The sequence below is a fragment of the Sylvia atricapilla genome, chromosome 1, assembly GCF_009819655.1.
Source record: "Sylvia atricapilla isolate bSylAtr1 chromosome 1, bSylAtr1.pri, whole genome shotgun sequence".
In the NCBI taxonomy this organism is placed as follows: Eukaryota; Metazoa; Chordata; class Aves; order Passeriformes; family Sylviidae; genus Sylvia; species Sylvia atricapilla.
In genome coordinates, this window is record NC_089140.1 from 103,498,153 (window position 1) to 103,519,700 (window position 21,548).

At 40.3% G+C, this 21,548-nt stretch overlaps 1 protein-coding gene across 4 annotated transcripts in view; it reads left to right on the forward strand.

Annotated features, from left to right (window-relative positions):
* Positions 1–21,548, forward strand: part of DLGAP1 (DLG associated protein 1) — a 399,114-nt gene that overhangs the window by 303,863 nt on the left and 73,703 nt on the right. For all 4 annotated transcript variants that reach the window (XM_066329466.1, XM_066329484.1, XM_066329477.1 and 1 more), the window contains 2 exons: positions 3,737–3,914; positions 6,154–6,394. In XM_066329466.1, coding sequence (XP_066185563.1) covers positions 3,737–3,914; positions 6,154–6,394 — 419 coding nt within the window. The remainder of the gene's footprint in view (positions 1–3,736; positions 3,915–6,153; positions 6,395–21,548) is intronic.

Consider the following 21,548-nt stretch of genomic DNA (forward strand, 5'->3'; position numbering starts at 1 on the left):
TTCTTTGAGGCACAGTGTGGATCAGAGGCACTTGCCTTCCTTTACCCAGGGGAGTATTTATTTATCTGCTGGGACTCAGCGGACTCCATTTCCACCCACTTCAGCTCAGGGCTGGCCCCTTCTCCTGTCAATCCCCTTGGGAAGCCCACAGCAGCAATCAGCAGAGCAGCAGCAGCACAGAGCCCTCATCTCCTCCTGGTGCCTCTTGCTGTGGATTTTGGGAAGTACATCCGTAGTGCTGTGCCTCCACCCTGTGTGGTATCAGTGGGATGCTGTTGTGGCTGTGCTCCTGTCCTCTGGGGTGAGGCCTGGGGCAAGGACAGCAGTGTGGGGAAAAAGCTTGATGCAGCCAGCATGAGAACGTGCCACTTGTGAGTGCAGTGCAGGAATGATGGGGCGTGCTTGAGGAGCTGGTTTAAGAACCTAAATAATTCACATCTCACCTCTGCCAATTGATACATCCAGTGCAGTGAGTGGAGCCAAAAGACCATTTTGTATTGGCCAAAGAGATGTCCCAAAGTCTCAGTCCCTGGCATGTTGTACTTATTGTGGAAATTACAATGGCATAAACAGAAATTTAGGTGATGCAGGATAAATACAAGATGGACTTGAACCCTCAGGGAAGAAAAAGTCTTTCCATTTACACATTACTGGTAATACTAACTCAAAGAAAATTAATTCTGCATTCAGATCTTGCTCATCATACATAGTCAGATTTATTCCTAAGTGGCATATTATCAAAATTTCCAGTGGCATTTCAGCTGTTCATTAAACTTTACTATAGGATATAGTGATGATTTATTACACGGCTATAAAAGCAGCAGTAATCATTATAAATGCAAGCCTTCCATGTTTCTTTCTCTATGTTTAAATCGTTTTTATTTTTCTTTTTTCCCCCACCACTACATCTAAATGAAACAGAGATCATAGCAATCAGTAAGCAAGGATTCAACAGCAGCCAATTACCTTCTTTGGTTTGTACAGGAGATGGGAGATGTGCACAGATTAAAGATAAGTAGCCCCCTGGATTCTGGATTTGTGTCAAACTGGCCAGTTACATAGTGAGGAACAAAAAACCAAACCAAACCAAACTAAAAAAAAAAAAAAAAAAAAAAAAAAAAAAAAAAAAAAAAAAAGCAGCTGTGCTGAGAACCCACATCTGAAATAAAAAGGGGACATCTACTTTTTTTGGGGAATTCCTTGGTTTCAGGCAGAGTTGGGAAAATAATATACAGCCTTAATGCATGCAGAAAAAGAAAATTCATTTCTGTACTGTTTGTGGTGGCTTTCCATGACTCTTCCATGAGTATTTTTTTACATGTTCTCTACCCTGGCTGCAACAGCAAAGTCTTTGTGCTGTGGATACTTGCATCTTGTTCTATTGGTTTCCACTCTTCAAAGGGCATGTGCCTCAGCACTTGCAGATTTCTGTCCGACAATATCTGTGCATTGAATCTTGTGATGCGCTGCAATCTTCTTGGAAGCTCAGCTAATCAGTGGGCACCAACAAGCCCCAGGTGACATATTTGGTTAACTGGCAGCTAATCAAGCTTATTTGAATTTTGCATGTCACATGTTGGCTGCAAACTGTTCACATCATAATCATAAAATACATTTTGAACCAATCTAGGAAATGCATTTCAGGCGATGCTGATCAGTTTGCAGATCTGCAGTGTGGTGAAGTAGCTGACATGCATCAGAAAAATTATGTCTGCTGAATTATTCATTCTAATTTTTTAATCCAATAACAGGCAATACATTTTTTCGAAGAGTTACGTGGTTAGTGTTAATTACCAAAATACTGTAAACAAATGTAACCATTACTAACAGTTCACATTTCACCACTTTTTCTGCCTTTATTTGAGTTGTTTGGAGCACCACTTATTCTGACGTCTAAAAATCTTCAGGTTTTGTCATGTGGAATCAAGTGGTGCAAGGAGTCAAAGAGTATGGAATTGGCCATTGTATTGCACTGTATAAACAGGGAAAATCGCAAAGGCTCTCTCTTCACCTTGTGACGGGAGTATCAAGTAATTAACATAAGTTGACATATTTTTGTTAGGCAGGTAATTAGCAGCCAGACAATATGGTACTGTAGAGATGGCCAAGATTTTATGACAGTGTTAGACCATTCAGAAACAGACCCAGTTTCTGAACTCCTTAGGTGAGCGATTACACAATGGAATCGTCCTCCCAAAATGCATTGACAATTACCAGAACTGTGCATGCCACTGGGAAATTGCTGATACTAATTACCATCATTAGATACTTGAATGCAAAATATCTGCAAATGCTTCAGGAATTAGACATAAAATGGATTCTCTTCTTTCAGGTCAGCTGTGCATGTATTTCTAAAGACTAGGAGACAAAGATTAAGCCTGTTAATTAGGTTATGGATTTTTCTTTCATATACCTGTAAAATCTCTGTGAGATTTGCATTTTAAAATGGAAAATTTGGTTAATATTTTAATTAGTGTGCTGTATGATACATGAATATTTTAAAATCCTAAAATATATCGTAGAGTCACCCTTTTGATACTTTATTAATTTATGAGTTCTTTCAAAAGACATATTTATTTGTATTTCATGGAGGTGTATTTCACACACTTTTTGTGACTCACATCTTTATAAGATGCCTCAGATTGTGAAGCCACCACATTCAGAGGATAAAACATCTCACAGCTGGAAAATTGTTTCTAGCTGACTCTTGGCACATATGGCAGGAATACTGTAGAAGTACAAATTCCTTGGGGAATGGTGGGGGGTGGGAGGGTGTTGTTTGGTTTTGATTGCTTGTACATCTCACCTGTCACTTGCGTTGAAAAACTAGGCAAAGTTATAATTTCAGAAATACGAGACTTCTAAACTCCTAATTTGACATCATTAGGTAAAGCTACTTCCCTAGCATACATTTTGTTAAGTCGCAGCTTAAGCCAGGTCTAAAAAAAAATTCAAAGCATATCAAACCTTATCAGGTGACCTATGCTGTTGGAATCATTTCCCAGGTTGAGGCATACTATGAGTGCATTTTGCATGGTTTATACGATCTGCCTGCCCTATTGGCCTGTACACACTCAAAAGCCCCATGAGAAATGGTCCCATTTCATGAGTACAAACACGAGAACATATCAGAATCACATCAGCAGCAGCATTTCAAGATGTGGATGTTCAGTTGATAAATTTAGGGTCATCCAGCTGATCAAACTATCAGACCTTTTCTTTCTCTACCTGCCTCCCCAGCTGATTTTAATGGTTGCTGCATTCATAGCTGTAAGGCCACAGGGCTTTCTCTGCTGCTCATCTCAATGGCTCCTCTTACTCTTTTAAAATCAACTCGTGAAGTCATTTCAGTGTTGTCACTTCAAAAGTCCCATGTAGTGGAGGGGTTGCTGGAGCCAGATGCTGTCATTGTCAGTACAGTGTAAAATTTTTCCGTTCTGCTGTCAGTAAAGAAAATGAAAGTGATTTTGCCGTTATGCTTAGACATGGTTTACAAAAAATGAAAAGAAAATCCTTTCCATCCTTTTCTTTTCCTTCCTCGAAATAAAAGGGTGGAGTAATCCAAATAAAAGTACTGACATTGCCTTTATTTTATAAATATACAATGCTGTGTCATGACTTGTTCAAATCACGCTGTTTCAGTGAAACACATCTGGTTATTCTCACTCGTGGTGAGGCCATTTGGATTTGATGGAATATCTTTTTCCTTTCTTTTTCCCCCACCCAAAACTCCCAGGATATCCAGTGAACACTCGCCAAAGCTTCAGATCCGGAGCCACAGTTACCTGAGGGCAGTGAGCGAGGTCTCCATCAACAGGAGCCTGGACAGCCTGGACCCTGCAGGGCTGCTGACGTCCCCCAAGTTCCGCTCCCGCAACGAGAGCTACATGAGAGCCATGAGCACCATCAGCCAGGTGGGTGACATGCACCTGGGGCAGCCTGGGGAGCAAGTGTCACACTGGACACTGATTGCAGTAGGAGAAACTGGGCTTTGCTTTAGGTGGTGCTCACTGTCATTAAACAGGGTTCTTAAGGGTCTTGTGCTTAGTACCACCAATCAAAAATTTTTGAATGCCTCAAAAAAAAGCTCAGATGCTGAGTGAGATGCAAAAGTAAAATTAGGCTGTTAATAGTTTGTATTCCACAATTTTATTAGAGATTTTAGTTTCTTTATGCTACTATTTTATGCATTCTTTATCTTGTGTACCTCCAAAGTTTTCACATGAATAGTACAAATATTACAGCATATGTATTAAGTGCAAAAATCTGTCTGTATTTTTGCCCTGAAATCCTTTAAGAGATCTTCATGCTCCTAAACAAGGAGAAAAATGAAGTCCACTGTGACAGATTCAGTTTATGTGTTTTAATGGTATAAAATAGCCTGTCCTTGCATTCAGCATGCTTGTACAGTTGAGTTCATAGGGAATAGATCTGAAAGAAGTGCAAAAGTGCCAGCACACCACAGGGCAGAGGGTCGGTAGTTCATCTGCTACATCCTCTAGCTCTTTGGTATGATTTTTGGCTCATTAGGATAAGTGGATCATTTGGGTAATTCACTTGGATGAAAGAACTTCCTTACACTAGTCCAGAAGTGCAGCAGGCAGGATTTGTGGTGCCAGATACTGATCCCTTATGACTGGCATATCAAGTCATTGCAATGTCAAAAAAAGTGTGTGACATGAGTGACATCAGGACTTCAGCTGTGGCCATAACAAACACATGTGCCATTCACTATGGAGCTGTAGTTTCCCTTTATGCAGTGTACTATATTTAGACACTTCAGAGTATTCATCTGTGTATTTTTTAGTGAGGCACTTTGCATAGGGCATGGGCTGATGCTCTAAAAAAGAGGGTCAGTATGTATCTAGGAGAAAACAGCACAGAAATTCAGGTCTCAGAGGCAACTACATGAGTATGAGGTCAGGTTACTTGTTTAGCTGCACGCCTAACACACAAAGCTGTTAGCCAAGGAGTGGTTATCATCTGCCAAGGTGAACAAGTCTTTTTGTTTTAAAAATTCAGAGATATTAGAAGATTGGATTGCTTGGGGATTGGGTATTCTCTGTCACAGTAAGGTTATTCTTTCTGTTGTACTACCTACTACTCTTCCATGCTTTTTAAAAGAGCTTTTCTTTGGAAAAAATGTGGTTTAGTCTCTGAGATTTTTCAGTAACGTGTACAAACACTTTGCAAAATATTTTTCTTTGCAGCATTAATCCTGGAAGAGAATTTCTAATGAGGTCTTTTTCTACCATCCTAACATAGGCTTATCTTCTCCTGCTAACTTGGCTTTGACCACGCTTGAAAACTAACAAAATCCTCAAGTGATGGTTTCCATCTGTATGTTTCCTACAGTGATAATTATTGCGCTTTAATGCCAAGCTCAGGACTCAATTCTCAGTTTAGAAACATGAGCATCCATTATTAATTAAGCCAAGGTAAATGGTTTCCAGGTTTTTAAGACCTGCAGGAAGTTTTTGAATGTTCTTCGACCATTGTGAGCGCAAGTCTTTGTCACCACCTAGTGTCTGCTGCACAAAGGGTCTAAGGATTCCTTTGCATCTGCTCTCAGCCAGAAATTTCATTCTACAAACATTTTTCCCCAGCAGTTAAGCTGGTTCCCTTATCAACCTCCTTTTTCCAACTGTTTGTTACCCTCCAGCTTTCCATCCACTCTGCCTTTTATCAGTGTGATTGCACTGATAACGTACTGGGGTTCAGCTGACCCCTTTTGGTTTTTTCCTCTCCCCGTAATGAAAGAGTAATTTTTGTTTTACATGTAGTGATCACAATGACCAAACATTCAATCTCTGCTGTGGGCCCAGAGTGACATAAAACAGGAGCTGCTATGAGGGCTGCAGGCTTCCCACTGGTTTGAGCAGGAGCCAAGAGCCCAAACTCTGGTTGAACCTTTCCCCAGTGCCTCTGTCTCCCCTTTTTGTACATTTTTTTTTTCCCCTCAGAATTGCTGCTATGGGATGTCCCATTAACCTTTGGTCATGGGCAAAGGGATCCTCTAACAGGTGTTGGCCATTGTGCCACATGTAACACCAAGGCCATGTTTCTAACTGTAGCTGGAGAGTGTTTGTGCAGGCGGCAGTGTGGAATGTCCCCGTCGGGGATGCGCTGACCCTGCCTGGTGTGTGTCTGCAGGTGAGTGAGATGGAGGTGAACGGGCAGTTCGAATCTGTGTGCGAGTCGGTGTTCAGCGAGCTGGAGTCGCAGGCGGTGGAAGCGCTGGACCTGCCCATGCCGGGCTGCTTCCGCATGAGGAGCCACAGCTACGTCAGGGCCATCGAGAAGGGCTGCTCCCAGGATGACGAGTGCATATCGCTGCGGTCCTCATCTCCCCCGCGTACAACCACCACGGTGAGGACCATCCAGAGCAGTACTGGTGAGTAACACAAAGGGAAGGCCAGAGGGGGGCAGGTACATCGAGTGCATTTCCATCAGATCAAGCTTTTCTCTGCCAGACGCCAAGCCCTTGAGAGAGTCTGTGTTTTGCCAGGGAGCTGGACAGATTAATCAGCCTCAAACCACACACAGACAAAGACTGATGCAGTTGTGGTTCCTTCTGCATCCAAGCTAATTTATTCTGAGCTAAAAGCACATAGAAGAGTGACACCAAGGTCATGTCTCCTCTCGCTATCTTCCCCAAAAGAGCAATCACAATTTGGCAAGGCTGAACAAGAAGGCTCTGGGTTAGCAGTTCTGCTGGCTGTGGCCAGCAGAGGAGGGTCCCTCTGGTCAGATTTTCTACAAAGTTGAAGTGATTGTGTAAGTTACGGGATGTGGTTTTTACTGGCTTGAAGACACTGTTCCAGCTCTCTAGGCCCCATCTAAGATGTGAGAATGAAGAAAGGAAGAAGCAGTCTGCAGGTCAAAGCATGCATGTTCACATTTTGCTGTTACATTCTTTCTGCAGTTCAGACTATTCAAGCCTTGCTAGAGGGAGAGGTTTCGGTGTGAACATGAGACTTCAAACCTTCCTTTTAATGTTTGAGGTTGCTTTTCTTTTGGAAATAATGATGAATTTCAGATTTTGTTACCAAAATAGTGCTTAAGGGGAAGAAAAACCAAGTAAAACCAAATTCCAAATCTGCCTCTCTCATTCAGGAAAGCAAGAGGCACGAGCCATTACATGTGTGTGCTCTTCCCTGTGGCAGGATGAGAGGGAGCCTCTTTCTTTTGACTTCCGTGCAACCATTCCACTGTTTTACACAAGCTTCATTTGCTATTCATATACTGTTCATATACTAATCATATTCTTGACTAATACTGACTATTGTATGTATTTCGCTGTACCTGCTATCTCTTGCTGTATTTTTTCATTTCTGTTTTCTGTAAACTTTTGTCCTTCTGTGTGTTATCTCACAGGTGCAGTTGTTTATTCCTTGTAAGTCTTTCTTAAAGCCGCTTGTCAGTTGTTTTATGTCATCAAAGAACACTTTAAATCCTTTTACCAAAAATGTTCAGCTAAATTAAAGAGTTTTTTTCTAAAAGTAGCAAGTTGGAAATATATTGGCAGTGCAACACAAACATCAAAGTGTTGTTAAAAAATGCTGCAGAGCAGTTCTCATTTAAATCATTAAATTAATAGTATTTACATGACAGCATTTCTGCTATAGAAATAGCCCTTGTGAGCACACAGGGTTTGCACCAAACCACAAAGGCAGGATTTGCATAAGGTGTGTCATTGTATGGTATTAGTTTGTGTCAAACGTATTCTGAGGCAAAAGCTGAAAGGTGGGAGTTTTCAGGGATTTTTCAGTGAGCACTCGTCTTTGTTAGATCAGCTTGGATTGATCCCAAAGAGGGTTTTCTGTTCTGTGAGAATGGCTTTGATAACACTTTTCCTTTATAAAAATAACTGTGATCAGTAATGCAGAAGATAATAACTATTTTTTTTTATTATCTGTATGTAAAAGGTTGTTCCTGTCACTTAGGAAAATGATGCCTGTGTCTGGGGATGATGGTATCTAAAAGAAAAAGGTTGGCTGTGTTTGCCAGCCAAAAACACTTAAAAGAGGAAAATCTGTACTGTAAACTATCTCTTTTTTATGGTCCCTTTTTTGTAGTGCAACTGATCTCTTCCCTGAGTAGCTGGCTTTATTTAAAAAATCATATGAACAAAACTGTGATATAGAAAAACACTATCCAGTGAGTATGTCTTGGGTTATTGCTTCCATAGTCAGGCTGTTAAAAGCAGAGAGGAATGATTTGCAGTGCTCTCTTTGGACATACATAGAAGCATTTAAAGATTGTAGATGCCTATTTTCTGCTGTGGGAATTTTCCTGAGTTACCTTTTTCATTTTCTCATTCTTGGGCTCCAAGGGCCCTTCCCTTCTACTGGTAGCATTTCAGACAACTTGTTTCTTTTGCTCCCTGACTTACATACCACTATCTGTTTAATGGGGACTAGAACTGAATTAACTCTATTCAAAAGCGTCTATGTTGACTACCTTGGTGTTGCCTGTGCCTGGCGCACAGAAGAGAAATATGAAAGGCAATGTTGATGGTTTCTATTAATATCTGCTTCAATAAAATGGGAAATGGCACAACAGCTAGGCAGACATGAAGAAAGGAGAACAGTATCTCAGGTTTATCTCTGCTGAGGTTGCCAATGCTTTTTGGGGGGACATGGGAGCAGTTATGATGTAAAAATGGTTTTAACATCCCCAAATGAGAGAACAGTTCTCCTGCCCCTAAAGCATCTCTGCCTGTTCAACTAAGAAAGATTCCTTTCATCAGTACTAGCAATTCCCTCAAGAACATGGCTTTTAATTCACTAATACCAAAGCTGTGATCATACGCTGATATTGAGAATCTCTTTGACAGCTGAAAGTCCAGGAAAATGCCAGTTTGATGGTGGAAAAGACAGGAGAGATGTCGGTTTACTGGATTCAAAATTTTTCCTCTAGAGCAATGATCCACAGCTTTCCAGGGCACCTGGATAAAGCAAGAACTATGGACAAAAATCTCACTTTGCCTTTAGACTTTGCTGTTGTAGTGTCAGCCTCAGGTTTTCATTTCCTATTGCCACACAGTGTGGGTGGTTTAGTTCTGCCATCAGGAGTTGCACCTCCAGCTCAGTTCCTGAGGATGTGCCCAGTCTAACCAGAAATCTCTGCACTGGCTGTGGCACAGAGCTCAGCTAAGGGTGGCTGCCCACCTGGTGGCCTCTGCAGCCTGCACTGACCCTAGTGCTGCTGTGGGGGCTCTGAGCAATGCCTGCAGCTGGCTGAAACTGAGCCCAGGTGTAAAAATTGAGGCGATGTCACCAAAGGGGTGAAATGTTACACTGTGAGTGGGGAGTACTAATCCTAACCTCACCAAAATCTACCACCAAAGTTCCTCCTCATGTCCAGCCTAAACCTTCCCTGGCACAACCTGGGACTAAGTCCTCTCATCCTGTCACTGTTAGCCTGGGAGAAAAGGTCAATCCCCATGTGTGAGTCAACACATACAGGTAGCAATGGCAACCACAAAACCACAGCTGAAATCCAAAGAGTAGAGTTACTTCATTACCTCACCAACACCGCGGGGCAGCAGTGGCACACTGGGACACAGGCTCTGTTGGGCTTAGTTCATCCTAGTGAAAAGAGACACACAGGGGCAATGCTCCATTAGGCTCAGTTCATCCTAGGACACAGTGACAGGAGACCCACTGCCTGCCCCAGATATCAAAAGGCTTTGCACACATGCAATTTATCACAAGGCTGTACTTTTATGGTATCTCACTTACAGCAGAAGGCTCAAGCATGTCTGTGAGTGTGTTGTCTCTACACAGGAACTCTACTTCTCAAAACCAGCAGAGGATGAACAACACTAGGCATAATAAATGGACACTCTTTCCCACTCTGACATTCTTAGCATTCCCAGCTGCAAGGTCACTTTGAGCAAAAACTGTTCTCTCCTTGCCAAATCTTCTGGGTTTAACCCTTTCCTCCCAACACTCCACCTGGCTACAGACTCTCTTCATCCTTGTTTTTAAGTGAAGAGTTTTGGAATGAGGAAGAGAAACTGCAATCTTGACACTTTATATGGAATTATAAATAAGTTCTATGTCACAGCTGCAACATGCCTTGAAAGCTAATCAGCTGAAAAGCTCCATTCACTCTCATATTTGCTCTCTCAGTATCAGTGGTACCCATGAAGGCATCCTGACTGGGGCCATTCCTGGGAGCAGGGCTGTGCAGGCTGGGAGGCACAGCAGCTCTGAAGTGCTGACATATGTTGTACACCGTAGGCTGCACTAAAAATTAACACCCAGGTCATTTGATCTCTTCAGAGGAGTTTAATGAGCTGTGAGTTATTACATAATTTGGTCCCAGGTTATTTGCAGATGCAACTATTGTAGCTGAAGCACTTCAGCCAACAAATCCAGTCACTAAATAAGTAGCCTTTTAACAGTTTTAAGTCTGTGAATCATTTCAATGAGCTTGAAGAATGCAGTAATTAAGAAACAATGAAATGTTAAAGTAGTCTAAAGAACATCTTTCTCCCTTATTTATTGTGTCTATGTTTCTAAACTTTCCCTATGTAGCTGTGCATGATTCTCTGCTGCAAACAAATCTTGCGGTATTGTAAGGGCTCAGGCATGAGCATGGGTGTATATAAATATACAATATAGTATAATATACAAATATGTAATGACATCTCTCTGAGCTCAAGTAGTAATATCAGGAAAAGCTCTGCACTAGATTGCAATTCAGTAACTCTTCTCTGTGGAGTTAGTGAAGAGAAATATCAGAGTTATTTGCAGCAATGCCATCTGGTGATTCTCAGTAATATTACACTTCTACTTAAAAGAAAAAAAAAATAAAATCCCAAGGAAATTGTACTGTGTAGCCAGCAGGTTAGAGGACAGAGTGTTACCACACTGTATGCTAATTAAAGTCTTTCAGCTGAGCAAACCATTTTCCTTCCATTCATTGCAACATCTGATCAAGACAAGTCAGGTATTTTGTGGAAAATCTCTAAGGGGCTACCTAGCCAATTAAACATAAATAAATAAATAGGCATAGAAAATGCAAACAAATCTAAAAACTGACTTGTGCCAGGCAGCATTCAAAATTAAAATCCAATCTTGTGGATAAGGAAGCTATAACTGAGTGTATGCCAGATACAGGTAATTCGGATTCCTCAGAGCTGCCTTTCAGAGACTGCTCTGTTAAAACAAAAGCAATGAATTAAGATATCACATGTGATTTCCAGTTGAAGCTCAGGTTGGTTGCTGGATGTGTACCAAAATTAAGATATTTCCACAGAAGGTCTCAAGAAATATAACTACATTAAGCCCTTCATGCAGATGTTGAAACTTAAAATAAATCTGAAGACTGTAGAAAACTGTTTGACAAAGAATTTACATGGTTAATTTCTTCTCTTTCCTTGAATAATCCTAAAATGTGTTCTAACTTTGGATCTGCTATCAAATTGCTTAAATCAGCACTTAAAAATGTTTTGCTTTACTAATGAGGATCTGACCTTGGAGGAGAACATTGTTTCCAATTTCTGAGGTGTCTGACTGTAGTTAGTACGAGTTTCATCTCGTTTATCCCAGTAGTCAGCTTGATGAATGTTAAGCTCCATATCATACCAAAAATGCGAGGGTGAAGGTTTTTAATGAGAAATTCAGAAAGGGTGAGAAAAGGACTTTGTTTTGTAGGCCATGGCCTAATTTTTTTTCTACATCTGAAAACGTAGTTTGGAAGAGTTTATAGCACTTTCCAAAGTCATTAATGTGCTTCAAATACAGGGAATGAAAAAGCAGTATTACCCTTCGATATTACATTTTTACTTACTATTCTTATTCTTTATGTGCTTGATACACTTCTAAACATTTGGGCTAAGGCTCGTACTGAGGTAAGAATGTGAGAAAGATCTTAATTATTCAAAACCGCGAGCTTAAAATGTCTTGAAGGAATATGTTGTCTTACTTTGTGAACACTTCCAGAAACACAGAAGAACTCTGCTGTTTCATTGAGACAGCACTTGTTTGGTTGATTTCTCCAGCTGTCCAAACAACTTGGACATCTCCACAGTTGAAAATGCATAAATTATACTCCTGCCCCACCAACTCTGCCAAGGTCTGTGTGTCTCTCATGCTGGGGAGTGCCATGCTGGGCACACACTTCAGATGTGGCCTCACCAGGACTGCAACTCCCTCAAACACCCAGCTGTGCTTTGGCAAAGCCTGGCATGCAGTCAGCAGTCCTCAGTGCAAGGATACACTGCCGTGTGCTGCTCAGCTTGCCTGCTCTGTGAGACCCTGTTGGCCTTTTGTGATGCTGGGAGTAAGATGCCATCAGACCTATGAGCTGATAGTCTCAAATGAAATGGGAAAAAGAATGATTTTAGAGGAGAAGGAGAACTTCAACAGAAATCCCTATTGTTCTTATGCAAAGAACTATTAAGTGCATTTCTTGTCAAGTGGAGCGCAAATAAAGAGGACGCAGGGATTAGTTACTTAAAATGTAATGTTTCATAATTTGTTAATCTTGCATTAATTTAATTACTGATAGGAAAAATTTTGTGGAAGCCCTTTGTATATATTTGTATGGAATGTGCTCAAATTCATTTTTCTATTAATTAATTTCTTTTGATTATATTTCACACACAAATGTGATAATCATTTCCAGTGTTCAGATTTACACAGTTCTCCCTGTACAGAAGGTGTACAGAGCATGTTTGGATTGAACTCTGCTTTAGTTTCAGACTAGGTAGGTGTGTTATCAAATGCACCACTACTGGAGTTTTTTGCAGGGATGTTCAGGACCCCAGTTTCATGAAGACCTCCCAGTGTGCTAATGCAGTGAGAGTCCTGATCCCACGATTGTGCACCCCACTCGTGCTGGTGTGCCTGTTCTTGTGGAAGTGCCCTGATAGAGTCTGCAGCATGCCTGTGTATTACAGCACCTGAATGTCCAGCACCTAACTGAGAAAAAATGCCACTTGATGTACCATAACAAATGTACAGGAAGTCATTACAAGCAAAACAGTAATTTAAAAGTTGTTCTGCTGACTGAGCACTGCATGCCTCAAGTCTCATTAGCTGAGAATTAACATTTTTCTAAGCCCATAAACAAGCGTGAAACCTCAGTGATTTTTCCACAATCCAAGAAGCAGTGGATTACGGCAAACAGTCTCTGCTGCTCACTGCTGCAAGGCAAGTCTGCCCTTTGGCAGCAGCTTGGGCTGGCTGACAGGTCTGCCTCACACAGGAGCAGCAGTTCAGCTCAGCTCTGTTGTCCTAAGAGCAAACTCAGGTGCAGGGCAAAGCTGATGTGATTTCAGCAGCTCTGAGTCAGCAACCTTGTGTGTCTGTGGTTTTAGGGACAGAGTTACCTGACTTGAACACAGAGGTAGTTACCAGCCTTCTTTGAAATATGCCTGGAATCACATCACAAGGAAGCAGGTTTCCCACCGCAGCAGCAGCTTATAATTGTGAACTAATGGGTGGAATATGCAGTAGGATTTAAAACAAAATAAAACCACAGTCCTTTTCCATTTGTAAATTGTGAGTGTGCAATATAACTTTTATCCCAAAATTTTGTTTTCAGGATCTGGTCATTGCTCTAATTCTCTGAACTCTGAAAATTAGAGATACATCATTCCTTAGCTCAAGAGCATATAATTAAATTTTCACTTTATGGAAAAGTACAACAAAGACGAGAATCTTTCTTTGTTCCAGCTTATTTCCATTGCAGTGTTTTTGTGATGGCAGTGACAGAAATGAGCTGAATCAGTAGCTGAAGACATGCCCCAATTTATATAATGAGATCACATTTTGAGTAATAATTCCTGCCATTTTCCTAAAATAGACTAATGTGCTTTTAACTACAGTTGTCTTTTGGGAAGCAAGGCCTCTTTCCTGAAGAGGCTATGCTTAATTAATACATTCAATGTGTAAAAAGACCTCAGGCTTTTCTTTTTAGTTTGTGTACTGTCCAATCTCCAGCCATGTCCAGCCACTCACCTACACGAAGTTCCACATCATTCCTTTAAGAAAAACCTCAATTTTTTGGTTTTTCCCAGATATAATACTTGCAAAGCTCTCTTGAGCTGTAGGATTTTGCAGGAAGTTACAGATGAGATACTTGGTGATAATGAGCTTTTTTAAGTGACTGAGTGATTTTTGATTTCAAAAACCTAAGAATTTTTAATAAGTGTGTTTAATGAGTACAGCTCTACAGGGCCCCCTCCTGTAGTGCAGCAATTTGTTTGGCTGCATTATATTTCATCATGTCAGTAATTCCCATTTTGGAGCTCCAATATGATGTATTAGGTACTGAATACTGTAAATAATTGCACATTTTCATGCTTCCTAAATACGTGTTTATGCAACAGTCTAACAGTAATTGGCTCTTTGAAGCTATGGTAGACTATGGGGTGCGTACATTATTAACCACTCTCTGGAACAAACACTGCTTTGTTTCTTTAATAATATGACAGACAAACCCAAAGGAAATGTGGCAGCGAAGAAAACTGCGCATTAAAAAAAATTGCAGAACCTCTGAAATATACGCAGAGATGTGATTTACTCTTTTTATTTCTTGCTGTTTCACCAGTCTCATTGCACTGCTTCTTACAGTGCTCAATAACAAGCACAATGCAACTCAAATACTGGGATCTGGAAAACACCTAATGCTATTTTGCAAAGAGAGACAGTCTCATTTCCATCAGGGTCTAACAGTTCCTTTTATCAAAAGCATACTGTAGGCAGATGTTGGTAATCTGTTCTAATGCCACAACCTTTGTCTGGCCTCTCAAGGCAGAAATGGATGTGTTGGTCTTTGGAAATTGTTTTCTCTTACTGAATTTAGCTTTGGTCAGATGGGAGAGTGCTAAATTGCGTCTCACTTAAAATGCAGTAAGCCCTCTGAACAGAGCAATTCCTAGTTGCTTTGATCAAGGATTTGAGCTAAGCTATCAGAGGAGAGAAAAAAACCCTAAAAAACAATAAATAATACCACAGAACCCTCTACTATGACAGATCTCTTGCCTATTCTGTTGAGGAAGATGCCTACTTTTTTCTCTGCACCTACTTTCTCTGCACCTCAGTCAAGATGATGGTGTCTTCATAACCCTTCTCTTTCCTGTAAAAATTTTCAAATTAATTCTGTCTTTAGCTAAAGTAAAATATGTATCCCCCTGGGAAGGTTTTGATGGAAGTCAGAATATTGTAATAGGGTAGCAAAACAAATGCTGGCAGGCTGTTTCTGTTTTGCATTTTTTTCTCTCAATTTCTTTTAACTTTCTTCTGAACTTCATGAAGACTCAAATAAAATTATGGAGATCTGTGGCAGAAAAAAACAAGATCTACTAGACCAAAATAACCAAGCTATGAATAAAACCTAACTCCTCCATGAGCCTCAATCTGACTGCCTCAGGAAGTCCTGAGAAAATCTGCTGCTTTCCATTTTGCATGACGGGTAATTTACACCCAAGTGACAGAACAAGTTGTCACCTGGTGCCATGGCCTTACATTGTCTTTATCTCACACAGCCCCCTAAATGCTCATGTGACATTTTACCATTTGCCTCTTTTGTTTAAAAAGGGGGGAAGCAAAAGAGGAAGGGTTTCAGAGAGATGGAGGAGGGTAGAAGTGAAGTATTGCATCTGTGTTGGAAGCTCAGACAGTGGGGTTGGCAGGGCTGCGTGCTCTGATCTAGGTGAAGTCAGTTACATACTTCCAAGGAAGCTTGTCTTGCCCTATTTGGGATGTGGCTATGGGGGAGTTAGATCATGTTAGAAGTTAGATTAGTGCACAGCTAAGACCAAAATGCCAAAATGTTTATTTTCCTTTTAGAAAAAAAAAATAAAAAAGGAAGGAGATAAGTAAGGACAGGGAGTGATTAGTTAAGATTTCCAATGCCAACATTCAGTCTTCCTAAATCTTCCTCTAGGACTTTTGCCCACAGCCAAAAAGCTGCATCGTGTTCACCCAGATGGGTACAGTGTCATTTTGTGTAAATAGGCAGTTGCGTTTAACCTCACATGAGCTACCTGCAGGTTTAATGCTTAAACAGGCATGCCTTGTCTACACAGACTCTGCAGCCTGCGGCACATCAACAGCTGTTCCGGTGTCACGTACTTCCACAGACTGCACATGGCATTATGAGTAAGAGCTCCCTCCCATAATCTGATTTTTATTGCCAGTTGTCCCCTTTTCTGGACTTCAAATACGCAGTCCTGAGAGCCTTTTTCTATTTCTATCAGTGCTTACTGAAAACATGAATGAGTATCTCCCTTTTGCTCACTGCTACTTCAGCTGAGAAGACTCTCACTGTGTGCGAAGGTTGGTCTTATGTCCTGTGAGTTTGGGTGACATGGTCGAGGAATACCTGTAGGGTGAAGGGGTACTGAACCTGAAAACATGTGGGTGGCCTTTTTTTTATTTAATAGAATACAGTAGCCCACCCTACAGGTGACATGCACCACTGGACAAAATGTGTATCTGTAAATAAATAGCAGTTAAAGCACTTTCTACTCTTAACACTTTCTTTTTTTTTCCCTAATTCAACATGCCTGCTTTCATTGAAGGGCAAAGAGTTTGACGGTTAAGTAAGAAAAGGTGAGAAGAATTGCCAAAAGGGGAAGGAGAAAGACAAAGGAAAAAACCAGATTTTGACTAGCCAAGTAGGTCCAGAAGAGTTTCATAAAACAGAATTGTGGCCTGCACTTCAAAAATCATTCATTATGTCGAATCAGTAACACCTTTCCATGTGTGAATAGTTGATGGTGAGAAATAGATGCATGGAGCTTTTGACCTGAATTTTTCCAAAAATACTTTGTCTTCTCCTTATTCCTTCATCATGTATGAATTGGTGTGTAGACTAGGTGGAGATGATGTGCTGTCTAGCACGTTTTATTGATGCTGTTTGAGCTCCCAGTGTAGTCAGGTTTTGACATTTATTTTAGAACATATTTTCTGGTTGTGATGAGAATCCAGTTTTCCTGCAGGCAGGAGATATAGAGGGATATGAAATGGTCCTCAAGTTAATGGTGTCCAGAATCCCTTTACTGCCTTCAAAGTGCTGACAAAACTAGTGAATGGAAAATAATGAACATGACAGATAAGTAGGCACTGGATAGAAAGCTTGAATAGCTGTGGGAATTTTTGGGACCATAGCAGCAGTGTTGGAATTTCATCAAATGAAGATGAATGCTTTCCCCCATCTGTTCTGCAGATACATTTCTTAATATTTTAAGTACAATATGGCAGATCAGAGCAGTCTGTTAAGTTACAAAGCTGAGACATGTCTTTCTTTTCCTGCAAAATTTGCTCACTGAGGGTCTAGTTGTGTAAGGTGCTGAGTGTCCTCAGCTGCCACCATCACAGAATCAGTTCATGATTTCTTATGTCACAGAAACATCCAGCTCCTCTTTTTCACTGCCCATACCTTTACAACCAGGGGAGTCTGGGGCAGGAGCATGAATCTGTTGGAATCCAGTTTAGAATATATGTTTTTAGAAGATAAAAATGTACACTTTTGCGGTTGAAATCTTAAACTGGGCAATGAGATTCTAGGGCATAATACAGACATGGCTTGCAAAAGAATTTCCAGGGAATCTTTGTAGATTTTGGGGTTGGATTTTTTTCCATTTTGCTGCTTAAAAAAACCAAAATTAGATCCTAAGAAGCGTCAGTGAGGTAAATATTTACACTTCCCCTATCCTGCAGTATCAGGCAAATTTGCAGCACAATAAAAACTGGGGTTTTTTTTCCCAATGTCAGGATTGTTTCTGTCACATCCATAAAAGAAAGAGATTAAATGGACAACTGTATCTTTCCTTCTCCATGATTAATAAGGAGATCATGCTCAGCAGAATAAGATGGAGGAATTCTGGGTGCCTTGCACCTCTTGTCCATAACACCAACACATGTTGAGAACTGGCCATTGCTACAAAATGTACCCATATATGTGTGCTAAACTATGATAAAAAAAAGACCACCCATTTCAAAGTAGCGTGACTCCATTAAAGGGGTTGTTTCTATCTGCACTGCAATCGTGTGCACTTCTCCCAGACCATTTGTTGTCTCCTCCTCTGCACATTAAGTTTGGTACATGCATGTCTTTTGAAGAACTAGCAGAAAACTAACTTTGTCAGCTATTGCTGATGCGGAGAGGAAACCTCACTCCATCTTCAGACAACTACCTCTCCAGCAGGCATGGAAAAGTGTCAGGAACTCTTTTTGGGTGTCATTCTGGCCAATGCCTAGATGCACAATAACAAAGTATTTTTTATCTAAGCCCAAACCTATGTAGTTTAAATTGTCAATAACCATCACTAATTTACAAAAATACCCTAATGTGGTTATCAAACAACATAAGTATGGTAATTAGGAACATGTGATACTAATCATGGGTGCAGTATTCGGCATACCCACCTGGTCTAGGCTTCCTTTTTCTCACTTTCAACATGACATTAACTAATTTGGGGCCTGAGGCATTGTCAGCTTCTGACACTGAAGTGTACTGGATGTATCAGCATCATCTGGCATCATCTTTTACATCTAATTTTACTCTCCTGAAAAGTCTATTCTTATTATTATTATTATTGGAGCATGACAATATGTTTCTTAGGAGAGAGAAAAAAGCCCAGGGAAATTATTAATTCAAGCTGTCAGCAATATCTAGCTCATTCATATTGTTATGAAAAACATTTCACTTGTAAAATAAAACTGGTGCATGTTTGCTTTTTGATAAAGTATCAGGAACAAGTGGGTATCTTTCTACTGCAGTAGTTTGTAGAAACTTTGCAAAATCCAAATTAGCATACATCTTCCTAAAATTGCAGTAAGTTACAAAATTATAACTTTTCGTCAAAAAAAAGGAAAGTGTTGCATTTCTCAAATTAGATTAAGTGAAAATAAGTTCACATTGCAAAAGTGGTGATGTCATTAAATAATTTTATAGAACAAGGCCTGCTAATGCCTTGTGTGCTGCTGATGCATGTTGTCTGCCAGTCAGCTTTCCACTTACACTTAAGCTGTTTTGCTAATTCTTATCAATTTGTCTGCTTAAAATAAAAAAAGACTTTTTATTTCCTACACTTTAATTCATCTTCACTCTCACTGCAGATTTCCTATTTAACTCCACTGAATTAATATTCTAATACTTGCTTAAGTTGAAGGCAACTGGCATGTCTTCTCCTGGAGTTGTATTTACACTGATTTCTCTGGTACAGCCCCTGACCAGCTTCCCACAATAATCAAGACTGAGCTGTTTGCCATGCTTCACAGAAGTGCTTAGTTCTTGAGGATTTGTCTGGGGACAGGCTGGAGCTAATGGCATGGCTCATTTCCTCAACAAAAACTGCTGTTTAGTAAAGTGTATCTGATTACTTCATGACACTCATGTCAGTCACTGTTTTTCCTAGGACATTTATTCTGATTTTTACAGATAATGGCTCTCCAACCATTCTTTAATACAGTTTTAGAGAAAACTAATGATGTGTCCATAATTAAGCTAATCTCATACATTTTTGTCTTTCATCTTTTGCTGCCTATGAAATATGTCGATATCTTTTAGTTTATCAGCCAACAACACCCCTCCAGAGGTCAGACTACAGACTCTTCAGACAGTATTCAGCTACCCATCATTTATATATCATTTTATATCAGCTAAAAGCATTATTGCATAATGTTACCAGTGTGCAACACTCCCTACTGTGCATATGCATATTAATCACCCATGGCTGTAACAGTAATTTCCTCTAAATTTTGCCTATATTTTTAATTTTTTGGTGTCCCCCAGTTGCACCCTTCTGGTTAGCTCAAAGAAGAACTCTCTTTCAATTCCCGTCCAATGTGTTGTTGAACAAACAAACAGGGCAGCTCCAGCAGATGAATGTCATTCCTATCTGAAGAAAGGGAATGGGTTACAAGCAGGAAGTGAAGAGGAGATGACAGTGCTTCATCCCTGGCAACTTGAGAGATTTTTCTGGATCACTACTAGGAAATCAAATTTCCTTTTCCCTTTTTTTTTTCCTTTCTATGTTTTAATTAGTAGAATTATAATGGGGCTATCTCAGCAGACTGAATATGACGGCTTGTAGAAGTAGAGCAGCAAAGGTCACCCATCCACTCATGAACTATGAAACCACCACATTTGCAATTTCTGAAATGGAAGAAATGGGGATAACTAGCACAGACAGCATTTAAAGAAAGATCATTGCTAATCTGTAAGCATACAATCCAGTGTTTTTTCCCTAGTTCTTTTTCACTGTATATAATTATCTTTCAGACAAGCTGTCTTTTTTCACAGCTTCTTCCTTTTGTTGCCTTTTCTTCTGATTCTTTTTCGTGTTGCTTGTTTGAATAATTATGTAACTGTTTCTGATTTTTGGAAAGGAGAAGCACTGAGGTGGATTCCACTTGTGTAGTGGGCTCACAGTCCCTCTGTCACCAAACTCAGCTGTTGGCCCATGGGCCAGCAGCTCCCCTCTCCCCATTTCGTTGTTGCTTTTTCACTGCACTCAGTAGCATCGAGGGCAACCCCCCTCCTTCTTGTTAAGCTATATATCCCTGTTGTGTTAATGAATCTTCTGTATCTTTTCTGAATTCTTATTTCATCTTGTTAGCACCATTTCCACTTGCGTAGGGCAGCAATGAGAAAGCTCCAAGCCATGTGTTCCTTGCATAAACAGAAGTTTGCAATCACAGGAGTCCTGTTGTGTTAGTAATAACAGGAGAATTTGAGTCACAGCAATGTGAGGAGGCAGAGTTCAGGTCAGGCTGGCAATGAACCATTTAAAAACTGTTGCCTTATCAGAATAGCATTTGAGATGAGGCTATTCTGCATTGCATGTGTTAAATTCAGTGATTTTACTTCTTAAAATGAAAATTTATGTTAAACAAAAGTTAGCTGGCTATTGGAGAAGTGCTTTGGTAATTTAGTGATTGGTAAGGCAATCCCAATACCCCTTTCCACTGTCTTACCTCCAGAGGAAAAAATTACAGGCTTCATAGAACCTGGTCAGCCACATCTCCATTTTTCTTAACATGGTCTTTGTTTTACATGGACTAGATTGAAAAAGCAGATTATGCAAGAATGCTTCTTCTGGCCACTTGAGGAATTTAACAGCAGAATAATAACTAATTCCCCATCCTGCATATAATTATGGCAAATTCTGCTGAGAGGATCAATTTTCTCCAGTCTCTATTCTCCCTTTATCTAATCATATTCAGCAGGAAGCTTTGCCAGTAATCTGGCTGGCTCAGTTCCACTTCATGATAGTTCTTCTACAAAAATCTCTTCTTGAACAAGTTGTTACAAATACAGTACAATTACAGTATATTGTGTTCTTCCAACTTGCAGATTTTAAGATGTAACATTTATGGCTAAATCAAGGCCTATGGTTCATTCTGATGCATGAACTGTGTGGCACAGGGTCCAGTTATTTTATAACTGCATTTGCACATGTTGATTTATCACATTTGATGCTTTCAGGGAGCCCTCCACTTACTAATGGGTCAGAATTGGTCATAAGGCTCTGTTCCAGCACAAGATACAAAACTGTTAACTAGGTTTGAAATAAA